The 19345-nt window shown below is 39.9% G+C and overlaps 2 protein-coding genes across 5 annotated transcripts in view; one reads left to right on the forward strand and one right to left on the reverse strand.

Annotated features, from left to right (window-relative positions):
* Positions 1-4792, forward strand: LOC123992612 (serpin H1-like). 4 transcript variants are annotated; one of them, XM_046293892.1, is made up of 6 exons: positions 26-150; positions 1143-1204; positions 2336-2958; positions 3101-3199; positions 3324-3556; positions 3724-4792. In XM_046293892.1, exons 3-6 carry the CDS (start codon positions 2373-2375, stop codon positions 4024-4026), a joined length of 1221 nt encoding a protein of 406 aa, XP_046149848.1. In that variant the 5' UTR covers positions 26-150; positions 1143-1204; positions 2336-2372; the 3' UTR covers positions 4027-4792. The 4 variants fall into 4 exon arrangements, with proteins under 4 accessions (XP_046149847.1, XP_046149848.1, XP_046149846.1 ...); XM_046293890.1 differs by having other exon boundaries at positions 1143-1186; XM_046293891.1 differs by lacking the exon at positions 1143-1204 and having other exon boundaries at positions 1-150.
* Positions 4793-5608: 816 nt separating this feature from the next.
* LOC123992613 (retinal guanylyl cyclase 2-like) overlaps positions 5609-19345 on the reverse strand; it is a 36039-nt gene continuing 22302 nt past the window's right edge. The window contains exons 13-19 of the mRNA XM_046293894.1: positions 11292-11455; positions 10885-11077; positions 10564-10738; positions 9010-9108; positions 8491-8585; positions 8308-8393; positions 5609-7324 (exon numbers count right to left, since the gene is read on the reverse strand). Of these exons, the coding sequence (XP_046149850.1) occupies positions 7240-7324; positions 8308-8393; positions 8491-8585; positions 9010-9108; positions 10564-10738; positions 10885-11077; positions 11292-11455 (897 nt within the window). The 3' untranslated portion in view covers positions 5609-7239. The remainder of the gene's footprint in view (positions 7325-8307; positions 8394-8490; positions 8586-9009; positions 9109-10563; positions 10739-10884; positions 11078-11291; positions 11456-19345) is intronic.

The raw sequence follows: 19345 nt of genomic DNA on the forward strand, positions 1-19345 counted from the left end.
TAGGTTTTTACATTTGCATAGCCCATTCCCAACTTCCAGAAGTTTCTTTTCCATGGTCTATAAAGTCCAGAGAAAAAACTGTAGGATCAGTCAACAGACGAGCGAACCCAAAGAGTGAAGACTGAGAGAGATCGTGCCAAGCTCTGCCAGGTAAGGATTGGGAGAGTCTGGGAGAAGGCTTTCTTTTGACCATGGTTTGTTGGGAAAGCTGTTTTGTTTTAATGTTTAAAGTTAAAGTACAGTGCATGCATTAAGGTTCTGAAATGGCACTCTTTTTAACATAACACTGTGGAATGTATTCTGATTCAGTCTTTATGTTTAGTACAATGACATATTTCCTATTATCTCAACTGTTTGGTGAGAACTGGAGTAGCTGATAGGATGCCGCATTGATGTTCATGCAATGTATCTGTAAAGGGTATTAGATATGGCAGTTATAAGTGTACTTTAAGATAATATCGTTGCTTGATGATGCATGTTGATGATATTTTTTTTAATTATTCACTAAATTAAGAGGGAACTACAAATCATTGCATTAACTTGATTAACTATATATAGTAAATCAAGTTATAGTTAATGCAATGATTTTTGGTTCTCTCTTAATTTATTGAATAATTGTAAACCAAACATCAACATGCATCATCAAGCAACGATATTATCTCAAAGTACAGTTATAACTGCCATGTATGTATATATATGTATGTGTGCCAGTAATTTTGGGGTAAAACACCAACGTTTCAGCATCACTGTGCCTTTTTGAGGGTAATTGCACACATAAACAAGCAGAACTGCTACTGACTAACATTGCATAGATGATTTTGGGAGTGGTGGGATGTTATAAAAAATCCGATCTTGGTTCTCTGTGGAACTGATGCTGTTCCACTGTGGCATTTCTGATTGGATGGATGTTTTTCTGGGACATGCACTGACCAATGAGAGAAGTTTTGCGTGTGTGTATGCATGATATACCTAACTACGGATCATTATTCAAGAAAATATCAAATACAAAATGTGGACCCTATATCAAGGGAAGATGGAAAGAATATTAAAATTTAGAAGTAATAAAATAACTCCGTATGAGTCTGACTAATGCTTTATCACCTGATCTATGGAGATTACCACATGCACCTCTTTTCTTTCAGAATGAAAAACGAAAACCTTGACATCAGTATGAAAACATTTCAAGGTATCCCAAGAGAATGATGTAAAGACATACAAAGTGAAACATTCAGAATCTGTGAAAAAAAGCTACACAGCCTATATACTGCCATGTTTTTGAAGGCAGGAAAGCAATTTAGAAGTAGCGGAAAATCAAAGGGTTGATCAGAAGCCACTCCTCCGCATGTAGCCCTCATCCGCATGTAGCCCTCATCCGCATGTATCCTGAGGGCTACATCTTTGTTCCTTTTGTTTGAACAAGTCGGGCAAAGAAAAGAGGGCTCCTGTTAGTAACAGCTAAAAAGTACCTCCATAGGTTCTATGTTGACATGATCTATTGACAAATTTGTGCTGTAATGATATCTCTGAGAAATTATGAATATCATATTTTATTTTAGAAATTGAGTGCTTTTTTGTTCTACAATTAACAAGAGCACAGAGAGGAATCAAATTACACCCTCAGTCAGATCCCAGCACTCCTGGCTGCTGCTATAGCTCAAGATTTCTACAGCTGCTGACGTGGCTAGAAACATGGCTGCCTAAAATTGGAACACATTCATTTATGCAGCCAACGTGGTGGCTAATGTCATTTAATTGCTGAATTTGTGGGACCTCATTCTAAAACCACACTGTAATAACACATTACACTCAGTAAACAAAACATTAAGAACACTTGCTCTTTCCATGACATAGGTTGAACAGGTGAATCCAGGTGAAAGCTATGATCCCTTATTGATGTCACTTGTTATGAAGAGGAGACAGGCTAAAGAAGGATTTTTAGGCCTTTAGACAATTTAGACATGGATTGTGTTTGTGTGCCGTTCACAGGGTGAATGGGCAAGACACGATTTAAGTGCCTTTGAAATGGGTATGGTAGGTGCCAAGCACACCGGTTTGTGTCAAGAACTGCAACATTACTAGGGTTTTCACACTCAACAGGACATCCAGCCAACTTGAGACAACTGCGGGAAGCATTGGGGTCAACATGGGCCAGCATCCCTGTGAAACGGTTTCGATGCCTTATTGAACCCATGCCCCGACAAATTGAGTCTTTTCTGAGGGCAAAAGCTCAACATACTCAGCGTATACAGGCTATACAAAAATAGACCCTTTGAAACAATGGCCTCAAATACCAACACAGGATTTCCAACATTATTGTATTTTTGTCTGCTTTCAGACTTCTATAGCTGCTCAACAACCAGAAGACAGAAAGGATGTGGGTAACCAACGTTGTAGTTCTGTGCCTCCTGGCCGTTGCGGCCTCCGGAGAAGACAAGAAGAAGCTGAGCAGCCATGCCACCACCATGGCTGACAAGAGCACCAACCTGGCCTTCAGCCTCTACCACACGGTGGCCAAGGAGAAGGGCCTTGACAACATCCTGATATCCCCTGTGGTGGTGGCCTCCTCCCTTGGCATGGTGGCTCTCGGGGGCAAGGCATCCACCGCTTCCCAGGTCAAGTCTGTCCTCAGCGCTGATGCCCTGAAGGATGAGCACCTGCACACAGGCCTGTCAGAGCTCCTGACTGAGGTCAGCGACCCCAAGACCCGGAACGTCACATGGAAGATCAGTAACCGCCTCTACGGCCCCAGCTCGGTCACCTTCGCCGACAACTTTGTGAAGAGCAGCAAGAAGCACTACAACTATGACCACTCGAAGATCAACCTCAGGGACAAGAGGAGCGCAGTAAACTCCATCAACGAATGGGCGGCCAAGTCGACAGACGGCAAGCTGCCTGAGATCACCAAGGATGTGCAGAATGCTGACGGAGCAACGATCGCCAACGCTATGTTCTTCAAGCGTAAGTAGAGTTATTCAAAAACACACAGTAGCCTAGTAGTTAGTACCTTTGACTACTGTTATTACTGTTAATATTGGGGCGTATTAAACAGTAAGATTGTGAGATGTGAATATCTTTAGAAAACATTATCCTCTGTCTCCAGCTCACTGGGATGAGAAGTTCCATGAGAAGATGGTTGACAACCGTGGCTTCCTGGTGACCCGTTCATTCACAGTCTCTGTTCCCATGATGCATCGCACCGGTAGGTTTCACTAACCTTTTGAATAGAGACATACCGTACTATAAGCCTTAATATAAGACATTATCTACATCATTATCAAGAGAACTTGACTCATCTATTCTCATCCCATGACTGTGTTCCACAGGTCTCTATAAGTTCCATGATGACACAGAGAACAGGTTGTTTGTGCTGGACATGCCACTGGGCCAGAAGCAGTCCAGCCTGGTGTTCATCATGCCCTATCACCTGGAACCCCTTGACAGGCTGGAGAAGCTGCTGACCCGCAAGCAGCTGGAAACCTGGATGGGCAAGATGGAGGAGAGGGCCGTGGCCATCTCTCTGCCCAAAGTCAGCATGGAGGTTAGCCACAACCTCCAGGTAATTACATCATTGCAATTATATTGTTTGCAATAGATTTAAGGGTCATTAAAGACTTATCTCATAAACTATGACTCAACTCGCAAGCTTGACTTTGAAAGAACATATTTGACTTACATATGAAACGTTTCTCCATATTTCACTGTCTATTGTACACTTCTCTCCAGAAAACTCTTGGTGAACTTGGTCTGACCGACGCTGTGGACAAAACCAAGGCCGATCTGTCCAACATCTCCGGCAAGAAGGACCTGTACCTCTCCAACGTGTTCCACGCCTCTTCAATGGAGTGGGACATCGAGGGGAACCCCTTCGACACCAGCATCTTCGGAAGTGAGAAGCTGAGGAACCCCAAGTTGTTCTATGCTGACCATCCCTTCATCTTCCTGGTGAAGGACAACAAGACCAACTCCATCCTGTTCATCGGCAGAATGGTGCGACCCAAAGGAGACAAGATGCGTGACGAGTTGTAATAGTTAATGGACAGTTTGAGAGATACGGTTACTGATTGAATCAGGCCAGGAAATAGTATGTGTATTATGGTTTGACTGTTACCCCAAGAACACATTCCAATAGGGCATCTGTGGACTGAATATCTAGACCTACTATTGTATCAGACACATTAAGCACTCCCCGGGAACAGGAGTATATACGTTCAAATAAATGCTGTTTGGCCTTTACAATGCGCCATAATCAATAACATTGTCAGTCTGCATTTCAATACGTTTCAGGAAAAATCCGAACACCACAAGTGCCTTTTTAGAGTACCTGAACATTGAATAGCAGACGACCCGACAGCATGCTTATATTAAGTATGATCTCTCTGACTTTTGCCTTCCATAAAATCAGACATTTTCCACCATTCTTTTCACCAGCATTGGTTTGGCTTCTCTCTCTTATTGGGTTTGTGATATGCGTGATTAGTTGCATTATCTTTAATGTTTAAAGAGAAAAAGGTTTGTTGCACAAGTGTACTACAAGCTAATTTCATGTCATACTATTTTTCACTTTCCACCCTGCAAATGACATTTCTCATGCTTTCAGTTGTTTTTGACCTCCCAGCTGCACTGCAACTGTTCCTCTGCAGTCTTTGATTTGATTGAATTATCTATGCCGTTTGCCAACCAAACTGTATGACTGTTGTAGGCATTTACCACTAAACCTTGGAATGTTGCCATAATGCAATGTGGTGTCCTTTTTGACTCTTTTTTTTTTCAATAAAAAGAAACCTAAAATAAACTTGGTGTCTGCTTAACATTGAGTTTATCCAAGTAAGAATCTGGTCAGTTTCCTCAAACATACTGATACATCATGATCAAGAAAGGGTTAATGTTGCATAGTAAAGGGGCCATAATCAGGATGCAAGCCTCTGAAATGAACTACATTTTGCAGTGAGTGTGCAATTGTGCAGAACGTGTCTTAACTGTCTGGGTTCAGTGAGGAGAATGATACTCGTTCCAGTCGGGCTGATGGCCAACATTCCTCTGTCTACAGAATGGATGTGGAGATTCTTTCCCCGGAGACCCTAAGTTGCAAACCTGCGAAAGGCACAAAATTCCAAAAGATTCCCCAATCTTACAGACCATACCCACTTTTAACACAGTAGTTAGTACTGTCAGAGTTTAAGTTTTGTATAGAGCTCACTAAGTTAGGAAATCCCCATTATAGAGCTAATAAACCTAGCTGGGTGAGATTGGAGTGCAAGGTTAACATGGTGAACAGGGAGAAAGAGATCTACTCAACAAGGATGTCAAATTTATGACACATCTCTATTGTCAATTGACAGACCTTAGACACAACTGTTTCAGAAACTGTTCATCAACCATAAATAATTATAAAAAACAGACATTTAGTAGAATCTGGGGTGTTAGAAACAAAGTTGCACTCCATCATCATATGCCCGTAAACAATGTAGAGAGTAAAGGACAAAGAGAATGGAGGGGACAGAAAGAGCAAGAGGTTCTCAGCGCCATCTCCTGGTGAATAGAGGAACCATGTGGAGAATACTTTCCCTTTCCTTCTGTCTCGAAGAGCCATTGAAATAAGTGTCACATACATGTAAATAAAACAGATTTAATTAAATATATAATATTTACATTAGTCTTTGTGTCTCATAAATATCCAAGACTTATAACATAATGAATGCATCTTTACGTTACTGATTACAGATTACATGATTGATTACTTTAGTCATGTAACTGTAATCAGTAACAAATGACATTTTTCAACACTGTGCATCTTGAAAATTAAAGTTGCATACTGTATATTATTTTAATTAATTGTTCTCATAGTCTATGAAGTAGATGAAATAATAGAAGACAATAAAAGTTCACCAATATGTATCATCAAACATCCATCTGCATATATCATTGCTCATGTTATTTGGTAATGATCTATTCATGTTTTCAGCTGCATAGGTAACCCTAAAGTATGAGCTCATAGCGCCTGTAATGGACGCTCATTCATTTTCATTTATACAAGTCATACCTTCAACCAAACAAGAGATGGTACTCTTGTCCATGAAGGCGTAGACATCAGACATGACAATTCTTTGGAGAATCAGTATACTCCGTGGCTCCAAATGCCCTGCTTAAAGGAAAGACGTTTTACAGAAACATTACATAGACACTCTATAACAACGGGACACAGCATGCATATACTAATTATGTTTTGAATTTCTAAAAGTCAATGTAAAACATAGAAATCCAGTGTCTGTCCTTAGTTTTTGCATTGTATCATTGTCCTCAAAATGCACTCTTTTTTTTCATACAAAAAACATGATTAATATAGGGAATAATTTACCTAGATGCCAACAAACTTGTGGTCCATTAACAATACAGTAGATATATATCCGATTTCCTTTCACAACTGTGGAACGCTAATCTTACACCCTTACAAAGCTTTTCAGCCATAACTTAAAAATTGAATATCATATTTTGCCATAACTAACAAAATGTCTTATTTCACCCCACAACTCTCATCAGGTGGAGAGAAGTGCTCCTTTCAAAACGTTTAGAAGAGTGATAAAATATATATATTTTTAAATTTAAACTCCTATTATGCATGTGATTAAAAGCTACAGTACAGTATGGGAGTGGAGTGATACAGTAGTACATCCTGTTGAGCACTGGGGCCTCAACTCCACTGGCCATGGGATACAATGTATGTCAAATTGACGTCCAAAGTTGATATGTTTCGGATTTTAGCTAACCATTAACCTAACCCTTTTCCTAACCTTAACTTAATTCTCCTTAGCTGCTACATTAATTATCCTAACATGCTGCGTAAATTCTCCTAACCTGCTACAAAAAGTCAATTTTGACATAAACTGTATCCCATCTAGACAAAACCACTCCACTGACACAAAGCCACTTAGTGGCCAATGGGAGACCAGAGACATAAGTGTATGGTTCATTAAGAAGACACACACTATCCCTGTCGCAGGACGGTAATACAACAACCTTCATTTCATTAGTGCTCTCCCTTTCTGCTGTGCTGTCCACAAGCAGATTACACAGACAGAAGCCAGGAAATCCTATTAAAGGAGGCCACGTAAGCTGCAGTGAGCAGGCCGGTCCATGCCCTCTGTCCTCCAGTTCTTCATCATCCATTTCTCTTCCTCCCTCTCTCTCTTTGGATGTGTCCTCTTCTCCCCGTGTTTGTCTCTCTCCGTCTGTCTCGTCTGCTCATATTTTAGGCTTGTCCACCTCACGGTTGGCCTTGCGAAATATCGTCTTGATCTCATCTGTCACCATCTCTTGCCAGTTGTCCCTGAGAATGGAAGATCAAATAACATTTAAACATATTTCCACTTAAAACAGTAGTCTAGTAGGCCGATCAGATTATAGTAGACAAGACAGCTGGTGAGATGAGACGAGAGGACATGGCAGAAGAAGCATGACTAAGAATGTTAATTGTCTTAGAGAACAAGAGGCTGGAGAGGGAAGGACGGCTCATAATAATGTCTGGAATGGAGTGAACAGAGTGAAATCCATTAATTCCGTTCCAGCCATTTCTATGAGCCTGTACTCCCCAATTAAGGTGTCACCAGCCACCAGTGTCTCAGAGGTGCTGCCTCAAATGAGAAGGTGAGAAGAAAGGAAGGACGGAAATGAGGGTGAACCACTCACAATGGAAAGAGATTATCCAAAATGAATAGAGCTTTTCTGGGATGGTCAAGCTCTGCTTTAACGTTATTTAAGGTAATAAGATCAGAATATTAGAGAAGAGATCAGATCAAGACTTGAAGAGATCAGATCAAGAGACTATGATTAGAAAGTATAGGGGGCAGGGGGGCAGTGGAGGGGGCTCAACAAAATCCCATAGATTGAGAAATCCACAAACTGCAACAGAAGAACCCACACAGCAACTAGCATTCCACCATGACACAACAGAGCACGGCATGCAAGTTGCTAGCTACCTCCTCGAATCAAGCTTTTTTCTCCGTTTTTTTCCCCTTGTACGCAGCTATATCCTCTGGGTTCAGTCCATGATTGTCATCCCTAAAGTAGGCAAAACATGTAATGCCACCATAACAGCCTCAATCCCATCCTAGTTTTCAATGGGGCTCCCTTTTGCTCATGTAGTGAATGATGAGAAAATGTGTGAAATGACTACACATAAACACATAGAACTGCTGTATAATCAATGCACAAATATTCGCCAAATGAAATATAGACATGTTAAGATTCACTTAGGGTGGTTCTCGCCAGGGTGTTAACATAAGGTACTGTATTGTGAGTGTGAGTTCTTACCCTGGTTTAATCTCTGGAGGGTTCGGTAAAGGCTTTGTGAAGTTTTCTTTCCCAACCAGCCAGTATGTCTCTTCAATGCCTTTACCCTGTAAGAACACATCATTATTCATGATTTATTTATAAACAGTTGAAAGAGATCCTACAGGTGAACACAGAGGATAATGTATTGTGAGGTGTTTATACCTTCAGCTCTGTCATGCCCCGGACGTCTATCTTGTAGCCCTCGCTGAGGGAGCGCAGGATCTTCACAGTGCTCATGTTCACATGAATTCTATAAGCTGAACGGATATAACACTGTCACTACAAACCATACCATAATGCAGACATCCTGAGCAGAAATACACTGAGTGAACAAAACATGAAGAACTGTTCTTTCCATAACAGACTGACCAGGTGAATCCAGGTGAAAGCTATGATCCCTTATTAATGTCACTTGTTAAATCCACTTCAATAACTGTAGATGCAGGGGAGGAGACAAGTTAAAGAAGGATTTCTAAGCCCTGAGACAATTGAGACATGGATTGTATATGTGTGCCATTCAGAAGGTGAATGGGCAAGACAAAATATTTAAATGCCTTTGAACGGGGTATGGTAGTAGGTGCCAGGCCAGGTGCACTGGTTTGTGTCAAGGGGGTGCAACTCAATATTAAAAAGGTGTTCTTAATGTTTTGTAAATGAACACCAATAACCTCTGATACTCACGCAGCCCAGTGGATTCCATACGAGAGGCGGTGTTGACTGTGTCTCCAAAAAGGCAGTACCGTGGCATGGTCAGACCCACCACCCCAGCCACACATGACCCTGTACACACACAACACACATGTGCATCACATCTCAGACATCACATTGAGAAACCAAACCTTGGCCTGCTACTGTTTCAGCCGTCCTCATTATGACTGATGGATCCCCACATACTGACAGTTAGAAAAGGAAATACAATCAAGGCGATTGATTGTGATATGAAGAGTTTATTTCCAAAACATTATATCCACACATTTTTCACGTGTTTTTTTCAGCAGAAATGATTGCTGGTTATGGGTACCTTCATGTGTGTGTAAAATATGACTGTTTCAATTAATAGATTTTAAGTGTGCATTAAAATATAGATTTTTTTTTTTTGCGATTCGCTATATCCATTGTTTAGCTAGAATGGAATGTTTTCATACTGTATATTTGACTGTGATATTTGGTTGTCTCACCTACAGTACCAGTCAAAAGTTTGGACATACCTACTCATTCAAGGGTTTTTATTTCTACTATTTTCTACATTGTAGAATAATAGTGAAGACATCAAAACAATTAAATAACACATATAAAATCATGTAGTAAGCAAAAAAAGGTGTTAAACAAATCAAAATATATTTTATATTTGCGATTCTTCCAAATAGCCACCCTTTGCCTTGATGACAGCTTTGCACACTTGGCATTCTCTCAACCCCAGCTTCATGAGGTAGTCACCTGGAATGCAATTTAATTAACAGGTGTGCCTTGTTAAAAGTTAATTTGTGGAATGTATTTCCTTCTTAATGCGTTTGAGCCAGAAGATAGCCCTATTTGATAAAAGACCAAGTCCATATTATGTCAAGAACAGTTCAAATAAGCAAAGACAAACGACAGTCCATCATTACTTTAAGACATGAAGGTCAGTTAATGCGGAAGAAATTTCAAGAACTTTTAAAGTTTCTTCAAAAACCATCAAGCGCTATGATGAAACTGGCTCTCATGTGGACTGCCACAGGAATGGAAGACCCAGAGTTACCTCTGCTGCAGAGGATACGTTCATTAGAGCTAGCTGCACCTCAGATTGCAGCCCAAATAAATCTGTTCACGTCACAAATGTATCACAGTTCTTTATTACAAATGTATTTATTTGTTACAGTACATTTGACTGTGTAAAACCTGGCAATACTATTTATTTGTGAGTGAGGTGCAAAAAAACATGATTATTTGTCTCTGAAATGAAAACATCAAGTGATAGATTTCAAACAAATACATGTGTCATTGAACAACCCCATGTCATGATTAGATAGTGAAAAAACACACCAATCGCTTTCATAAGTTCTTTAAAACTGTAGAAGCTAATTTACCAAGATTTCTGAAAATGTATATATAGCATTTTGGAAAAAAACTCTTCATCTTTATTAACAACTCACATTGGGATTCAGCCATTGAGCAAGATTGATCAACTAGCTCATATATGTGACCTAACTTCAGAGTATGTCTGCCAGGCAGGGACAACCCAATGCCCTCTCTCACCTGAGTGTATCCCTATTCGTATCCTGACGGGAATGCCGGGCATGTGGCGCATCTGGAAGGTGCCCACAGAGCTCAGGATGTTCAGAGACATGTTGGCAATCTCCGCTGCGTGTTTGTTGCCATTCCGCTTGGGCAGACCTGACGCCACCATGTAGGCGTCACCAATGGTCTCCACCTTCACAATGAAAACAAACAGGCAAACAGTAAATCATTGCCACATTGATACTCAGTGATGCTTCCCTTGCACCGCAACCCAACCCGCAACTATGATGCTCAGCTCATTTCGGTTCAACTCAGTAGTGTGAAAATAGTAGAACTGACCTTGTATACGTCGTGGTTGCTGAGCACAGCGTCGAACAGCGTGTACAGGTCATTGAGTAGGTCCACCACCTCGATGGGATCACTGAGGGAGGAGATGGTGGTGAAGCCTACTATGTCACTGAAGTAGATGGTGACCTGGTCAAAGTACTCTGGCTCCACTGTTGCACCCGTCTTCAGAGCCTCTGCCACAGAACTGTATTGTGACATGGGACATTTTGTGTTTGTGGTAATGTGACACAGAGCAACAAACAATCATTAAAAGTCAAAAGTATGGTACTGTATCATGTTATGAATGGATAATACCCTTGGCATTGTACAAGAATGATATCTTTAAATAACAAAATGCCCATTGTCTTCTTTAGTTGTCTGTGTGTGTGTGTGTGTGTGTGTTATAACATGAAGCTCACGGAGGCAGCATCTCAGACAGCAGTTTCTCTGTCCTCTGTTTCTCCACTTCCAGCTCCTCTGTCCTCTCTCTGATCAGGTCCTCCAGGTTAGATGAGTACTGTTCCAGCATCCGCAACATGGAGTCAATGATGTTGGTCTTCTTGCCCTTGTTGATCAGCTTGAACTGTGACACAACACCACCATCATCATCATTGGTGCACCACTACATTATGTAATATTATGTATGACTTATGCCCTCTGTAAAAATCCATAAAGCTATAAGCCAAGACTTTTCCCTTGTCTGAATAGCCATACTAGCGATTGCATTTTATTTGTATTTATTTTATTTGTATTTTTTAGGGGTGGATCAGCTTTAATGTTGAGGATAGATTGTTGCTTCCATCAATTTAATTGTCTGCATCATTTCCAATCACCCAGATATTATTTGGGTAAACACACATACATTACATTACATCACATACATACATACATACATACATACATACATACATACATACATACATACATACATACATACATACATACATACATACATACATACATACATACATACATACATACATACATACATACATACATACATACATACATACATACATACATACATACATACATACATACATACATACATACATACATACATACATACAGTGGGGCGAAAAACTATTTAGTCAGCCACCAATTGTGCACGTTCTCCCACTTAAAAAGATGAGAGAGGCCTGTAATTTTCATCATAGGTACACTTCAACTATGACAGACAAAATTAGAAAAACAAATCCAGAAAATCACATTGTAGGATTTTTAATGAATTTATTTGCAAATTATGGTGGAAAATAAGTATTTGGTCAATAACAAAAGTTTATCTCAATACTTTGTTATATACCCTTTGTTGGCAATGACAGAGGTCAAACTTTTTCTGTAAGTCTTCACAAGGTTTTCACACACAGTTGCTGTTATTTTGGCCCATTCCTCCATGCAGATCTCCTCTAGAGCAGTGATGTTTTGGGGCTTTTGCTAGACAACATGGACCTTCAACTCCCTCCAAAGATATTCGATGGGGTTGAGATTTCAGCCCTGCCACAAAGGGACCAGCGGACATCATGTCAGTGATTCTCTCAGTAACACAGGTGTGATCTCCAGCTCAAGGCTGGAGATCACTCTGTCATGCTGATTGAGTTCAAATAACAGACTGGAAGCTTCATAAAGGAGGGTGGTGCTTAGAATCATTGTTCTTCCTCTGTAACCATGGTTACCTGTAAGGAAACAGGTGCCATCATCATTGCTTTGCACAAAAAGGGCTTCACAGGCAAGGATATTGCTGCCAGTAAGACTGCACCTAAATCAACCATTTATCGGATCATCAAGAACTTCAAGGAGAGCGGTTCAATTGTTGTGAAGAAGGCTTCAGGGCGCCCAATAAAGTCCAGCAAGCGCCAGGACCATCTCCTAAAGTTGATTCAGCTGCGGGATCGGGCACCACCAGTACAGAGCTTGCTCAGGAATGGCAGCAGGCAGGTGTGAGTGCATCTGCACGCACAGTGAGGCGAAGACTTTTGGAGGATGGCCTGGTGTCAAGAAGGGCAACAAAGAAGCCACTTCTCTCCAGGAAAAACATCAGGGACAGACTGATATTCTGCTAAAGGTACAGGGATTGGACTGCTGAGGACTCGGGTAAAGTCCGTAAAAAAGCTTGCCAGGAGAAGACAAGGTGAGCGCTACCATCAGTCCAGTGTCATGCCAACAGTAAAGCATCCTGAGACCATTCATGTGTGGGGTTGCTCCTCAGCCAAGGGAGTGGGCTCACTCATAATTTTGCCAAAGAACACAGGCATGAATAAAGAATGGTACCAACACATCCTCTGAGAGCAACTTCTCCCAACCATCCAGGAACAGTTTGATGATGAAAAATGCCCTTTCCAGTATGATGGAGCACCTTGCCATAAGGCAAAGGTGATAACTAAGTTGCTCGGGGAACAAAACATCAATATTTTGGGTCCATGGGTCCATGGCCAGGAAACTCCCCAGACCTGAATCCCATTGAGAACTTGTGGTCAATCCTCAAGAGGCGGGTGAACAAACAAAAACCCACAAATTCTGACAAACTCCAAGCATTGATAATGCAAGAATGGGCTACCATCAGTCAGGATGTGGCCAAGAGGTTAATTGAAAGCATGTTAGGGCGGATTGCAGAGGTCTTGAAAAAGAAGGGTCAACAATGCAAATATTGACCCTTTGCATCAACTTCATGTAATTGTCAATAAAAGCCTTTGACGCTTATGAAATGCCTGTAATTATACTTCAGTATTCCATAGTAACATCTGACAAAAATATCTAAATGCACTGAGGCAGCAGACTTTGTGAAAATTAATATTTGTGTCATTCTCAAACTTTTGGCCACAACTGCATATATAAATATATACATAAACATTCATACATACATACATACATACATACATACATACATACATACATACATACATACATACATACATACATACATACATACATACATACATACATACATACATACATACATACATACATACATACATACATACATACATACATACATACATACATACATACATACATACATACATACATACATACATACATACATACATACATACATACATACATATACACACACTTTTTTTTATATACCTTTATTATTCCCGCAATCCCTACCACCCCTCCCCCAATTGGAGTAAACGATTAAACAATAACACGTAGGCTTCTACCTTAAGTTTATATATATTATACACATTTTACAGACACAATCTATTTTTCAATAGTTATATTTGGTTTGTTTTTAGTCCTTCCTCTATTTCTGATGTCCATCCAGTTTGATTTAGATTTGTAACTGTGCTATTTCACAATATTTCTGAACCTATTTTACATTGGTTATCTGGTAGTTATTAGTCCCACCCTTCAGCTACATTCAGCCCCTCCCATCTATCTCTTAACACCATCCATTTTGGATTTATATTTTCCATACATTTTTCAACTGTCCTGTGATGCTTTACAAAAGTACTGAACCTTTCTATTCTCCTATCTTTAATTTACAATCTGTAGAAGCTAACAGTTTTGCAAAAATAATTATTATATTATTGATCGATAATGACTTTTCAAATCAAGCAGAATTGCTATCTGCAGCCTGGCTGGACCTGTGACATAAAAATGACCTACATATGAACAGTACCAAAATAAATGATCTAATGCCTCCTTGTAGCAAAATCTGCAGAGCTGGGAAGATTGTATCCCCCATATACAGTTGAAGTCAGAGGTTTACATACACCTTAGCCAAATACATTTAAACTCAGTTTTTCATAATTCCTGACATTTAATCCTAGTAAGAATTCCCTGTTTTAGGTCAGTAAGGATCACCACTTTATAAAAAAAATGTAAAATGGCAGAATAATAGTAGAGAGAATGATTGATTTCAGCTTTTATTTCTTTCATCACATTCCCAGTGGGTCAGAAGTTTACATACACTCAATTAGTATTCGGTTGCCTTTAAATTGTTTAACTTGGGTCAAACGTTACGGGTAGCCTTCCACAAGCTTCCCACAATAAGTTGGGTGAATTTTGGCCCATTTCTCCAGACAGAGCTGGTGTAACCGAGTCAGGTTTGTAGGCCTCTTTGCTCGCACAAGCTTTTTCAGTTCTGCCCACAAATTATCTATAGGATTGGGGGCAGGGCTTTGTGGTGGCCAATCCAATACCTTGACTTCATTACATGAACAACTTTGGAAGTATGCTTGGGGTCATTGTCCATTTGGAAGACCCAATTGGGACCAAGCTTTAACTTTGCTTCAAAATATCCACAGAATTTTCCTTTCTCATGAAGCCATCTATTTTGTGAAGTGCACCAGTCCCTCCTGCAGCAAAGCACCCCCCACAACATGATGCTGTCACCCCTGTGCTTCACGGTTGGGATGGTGTTCTTCTGCTTGCAAGCCTCCCCCTTTTTTCTCCAAACATTACAATGGTCATTATGGCCAAACAGTTCTATTTTTGTTTCATCAGACCAGAGGACATTTCTCCAAAAGGTACGATCTTTGTTCCCAACCATAGTCTGGCTTTTTTTATGGCGGATTTGAAGCAGTGGTTTCTTCCTTGCTCAACGGCCTTGCAGGTTATGTCGATATAGGTCTCGTTTTACTGTGGATATAGACACTCTTGTACCTGTTTCCTCCAGCATCTTCACAAGATCCTTTGCTGTTGTTCTGGGATTGATTTGCACTTTTCGCACCAAAGTACGTTCATCTCTAGGAGACAGAAGGCGTCTCCTTCCTGAGCGGTATGACAGCTGCGTGGTCCTATGGTATTTATACTTGTGTACTATTGTTTGTACAGATGAACATGGTACCTTCAGGCATTTGGAAATTGCTCACAAGGAGGAATCAGACTTGTGGAGGTCTGCAATTTTTTATGAGGTCTTGGCTGATTTCTTTTGATATTCCCATGATGTCATGCAAACAGGAACTGAGTTTGAAGGTAAGCTCTGAAATACATCCACAGGTACACCTCCAATTGACTCAAATGATGTCAATTAGCCTATCAGAAGCTTCTAACGCCATGACATCATTTTCTGGAATTTTCCAAGCTGTTTAAAAGGCACAGTCAACTTGGTGTATGTAAACGTCTGACCCACTGGAATTGTGATACAGTGATACAGTGAATAATATTGTCACGCCCTGGTCATTATATTTTGTGTTTTTGGTATATGTTTGGGTAAGCCAGGGTGTGACATGGGTTTATATGTTGTGTTTTCGTATTGGGGTTTGTAGTATTGGGATTGTGTATGATTAGGGGTGTGTCTAGTTAGGCTTGGCTGCCTGAGGCGATTCTCAATTGGAGTCAGCTGCTTATCGTTGTCTCTGATTGGGAACCGTATTTAGGCAGCCTGAGTTCGCGTTGTATTTTGTGGGTGTTTGTTCCTGTCTTAGTGTTGTAGTCACCAGATAGGCTGTAATAGGTTTTCGTTTCGTTTGTTGTTTTATTTACAGTTATTTCATGTACCGCTATTATCTTCATTAAAAGTCATGAGTAACCTACACGCTGCATTTCGGTCTGACTCTCTTCAAACAACAGACGAACTACGTTACAGCAATCAGTTGGTTGTAATTTTGGGTGGAGCAGTGTTAGCTGCATGTGTGACATAACTCCAACAGTCCTATTTGTGATAAAATTTACAAAAATTACACCTTTTTAAAAAATGTTATCGAAAAATCATTTTTTTAAAATCAATTAGTATATTTGAGATTAACCACAATATTTGTTGTATTATTTGTTCTGTCTTTTCAGGTGGATTAAACTGAAATTGCAGCCAACTTTCATTTTCAAATAACCCGAAAGTGAGTGGTTGTAATCTGAATAAAGGGGAAAAGGCCATTCTTGATCATGGGGTGAGATGTTCTTACTAATATACTAGTGAACCATTTCGGATTTAAGTATAACTTTTGTATGACTGATGCTTTTAGTGAGAGGTCTAATGCTTTAATATTTAATCATTTCTGTCCTCCGAATTCATATTGGTTATATAAATAAGCCCTTTTAATTTGGTCTGGTTTGCCATTCCAAAATTGAAAAAGTTTTGTTCATATAATTTAAAAAGTAGGAAACCTTTGTAGGCAAAACCATAATTAAATAGGTCAACTGTGTTATGACTAAAGAGTTCATAGGAGTGATTTTTCCACAAATAGACAGATATTTTCCTTTCCATGGTAACAAGATCTTATCTATTTTTGATAACTTTCTCTAAAAATGTATTGTAGTGAGATCATTTCTTTCTTTCAGGATTGTGTATACCGAGTATGTCCACATCTCAATCAGACCATTTAATTGGTAAACTACACGGTAATGTAAAAATTACATTTTATTGTGATCCAATACGTAATATAGTACACTAATCATAATTTGGTGTTAATCCAGAGAGGTTAGCAAAAGTATCTAGATCCTCTATGAGGCTGTGCAGTGATTCTAATTATGGTTTTAAAAGAAAACATGAATCATCAGCGTACAATGACACCATTGTTATTAAGCCACGGATTTCTAATCCCTTAATATTATTGTTGGACCTAATTTTAACAGTTAACATTTCGATGGCAATAATAAATAGACATGCCGATAGTAGACAATATTGTTTTACAGTTTAAGACTTTCTGAGATGTAGCCATTTTTTATTTATTTTACACCTAGGGTTACCATACATAGCTTTGACCCATTATATAAGAGATTCTCCAAAATTGAAATATTCTAGGCATTTATATATAAACTCCAGTCGTACTTTATCAAAAGTCTTTTAAAAACAGCTATGAAAACCATTGCTGGTGTCCCCGATATTTCATAATATTCTATTGTTTCCAGTACTTGTCTAATATTCGCCAATGTACCGTCCATGTAAAAAACCTGTCTGGTTAGGTTGAATAATATCTGACAATACCTTTTTAATTCTATGCGCCAAGCATTTAACTAGAATATTTGCATCACAACATTGAAGTGTAAGAGGCCTCCAATTGTTTAAATGGAATGGAACTTTATATACAGTGGCTTGCGAAAGTATTCACCCCCTTGGCATTTTTCTATTTTGTTACTGTAATGGCGTTCTTCGTTTGTTGAAAGAGAGTCGGACCGAAATGCAGCGTGTTTGTTACTCATGATCTTTAATGAATAAAAACTAAACGATACATGAAATAACTCAATACAAAAACAACAAACGGAACGTGAAATCTAATTACAGCCTATCTGGTGAAACAACACAGAGACAGGAACAATCACCCACAAAATCCAAAGCGAAACCCAGGCTACCTAAATACGGTTCCCAATCAGAGACAACGAGAATCACCTGACTCTGATTGAGAATCGCCTCAGGCAGCCAAGCCTATACAACACCCCTACTCAGCCGTAATCCCAATAATACAAACCCCAATACACACCCTGGCCTGAACAAACATATAACGAAAATACAAAATACAATGACCAAGGCGTGACAGTTACCTTACAACCTGGAATTAAAATAGATTTGTTGGGGGTTTGTATCATTTGATTTACACAACATACCTACCACTTTGAAAATTCAAAATGTTTTTATTGTGAAACACACAAGCAATAAGACAAAAAAAGAAAACTTGAGCGTGCATAACTATTCACCCCCCCCCCCCCAAGTCTCTTGGGGTATGTCTCTATAAGTTTGGAACAGTTAGCCACTGGGATTTTGCCCATTCTTCAAGGCAAAACTGATCCAGCTCCTTCAAGTTGAATGGGTTCCACTGGTGTAAAGCATTCTTTATGTCATACCACAGATTCTCAATTGGATTGAGTTCTGGGCATTGATAAAGCCATTCCAAGACATTTAAACATTTCTTCTTAAACCACTTGAGTGTTGCTTTAGCAGTATGCTTAGGGTTATTGCCCTGCTGGAAGGTGAACCTCCGTCACAGTCTCAAATCTCTGGAAGACTGAAACAGGTTTCCCTCAAGAATTTCCCTGTATTTAGCTCCATCCATCATTCCATCAATTCTGAGCAGTATCCCAGTCCCTGCCAATGGAAAACCATCCCCACAGCATGATGCTGCCACTACCATGCTTCACTGTGGGGATGGGGTTCATGGGGTGATGAGAGGTGTTGGGTTTGCACCAGACATAGCGCTTTCCTAGATGGCCAAAAAACAACATTTTTGTCTCATCTGACCAGTACCTTCATCCATATGTTTGGGGAATCTCCCACATGATTTTTGGCAAACACCAAACATGTTTGCTTATTTTTTTCTAGAAGCAATAGTTTTTTATGGCCACTCTTCCATAAAGCCCAGCTCTGTGGAGTGTACTGCTTAAAGTGGTCCTATGGACAGATACTGCAATCTCCACTGTGGAGCTTTGCAGCTCCTTCAGGGTTATCTTGTCTCTTTGTTGCCTCTCTGATTAATGCCCTCCTTGCCTGGTCTGTGAGTTTTGGTGGTTGGCCCTCTCTTGGCAGGTTTGTTGTGGTGCCAAATTCTTTCACATGTTTTATAAGGGATTTAATGGTGCTTAGTGGGATGTTCAAAGT

The sequence above is a fragment of the Oncorhynchus gorbuscha genome, linkage group LG13 (genome assembly GCF_021184085.1).
Source record: "Oncorhynchus gorbuscha isolate QuinsamMale2020 ecotype Even-year linkage group LG13, OgorEven_v1.0, whole genome shotgun sequence".
Lineage (NCBI taxonomy): Eukaryota > Metazoa > Chordata > Actinopteri > Salmoniformes > Salmonidae > Oncorhynchus > Oncorhynchus gorbuscha.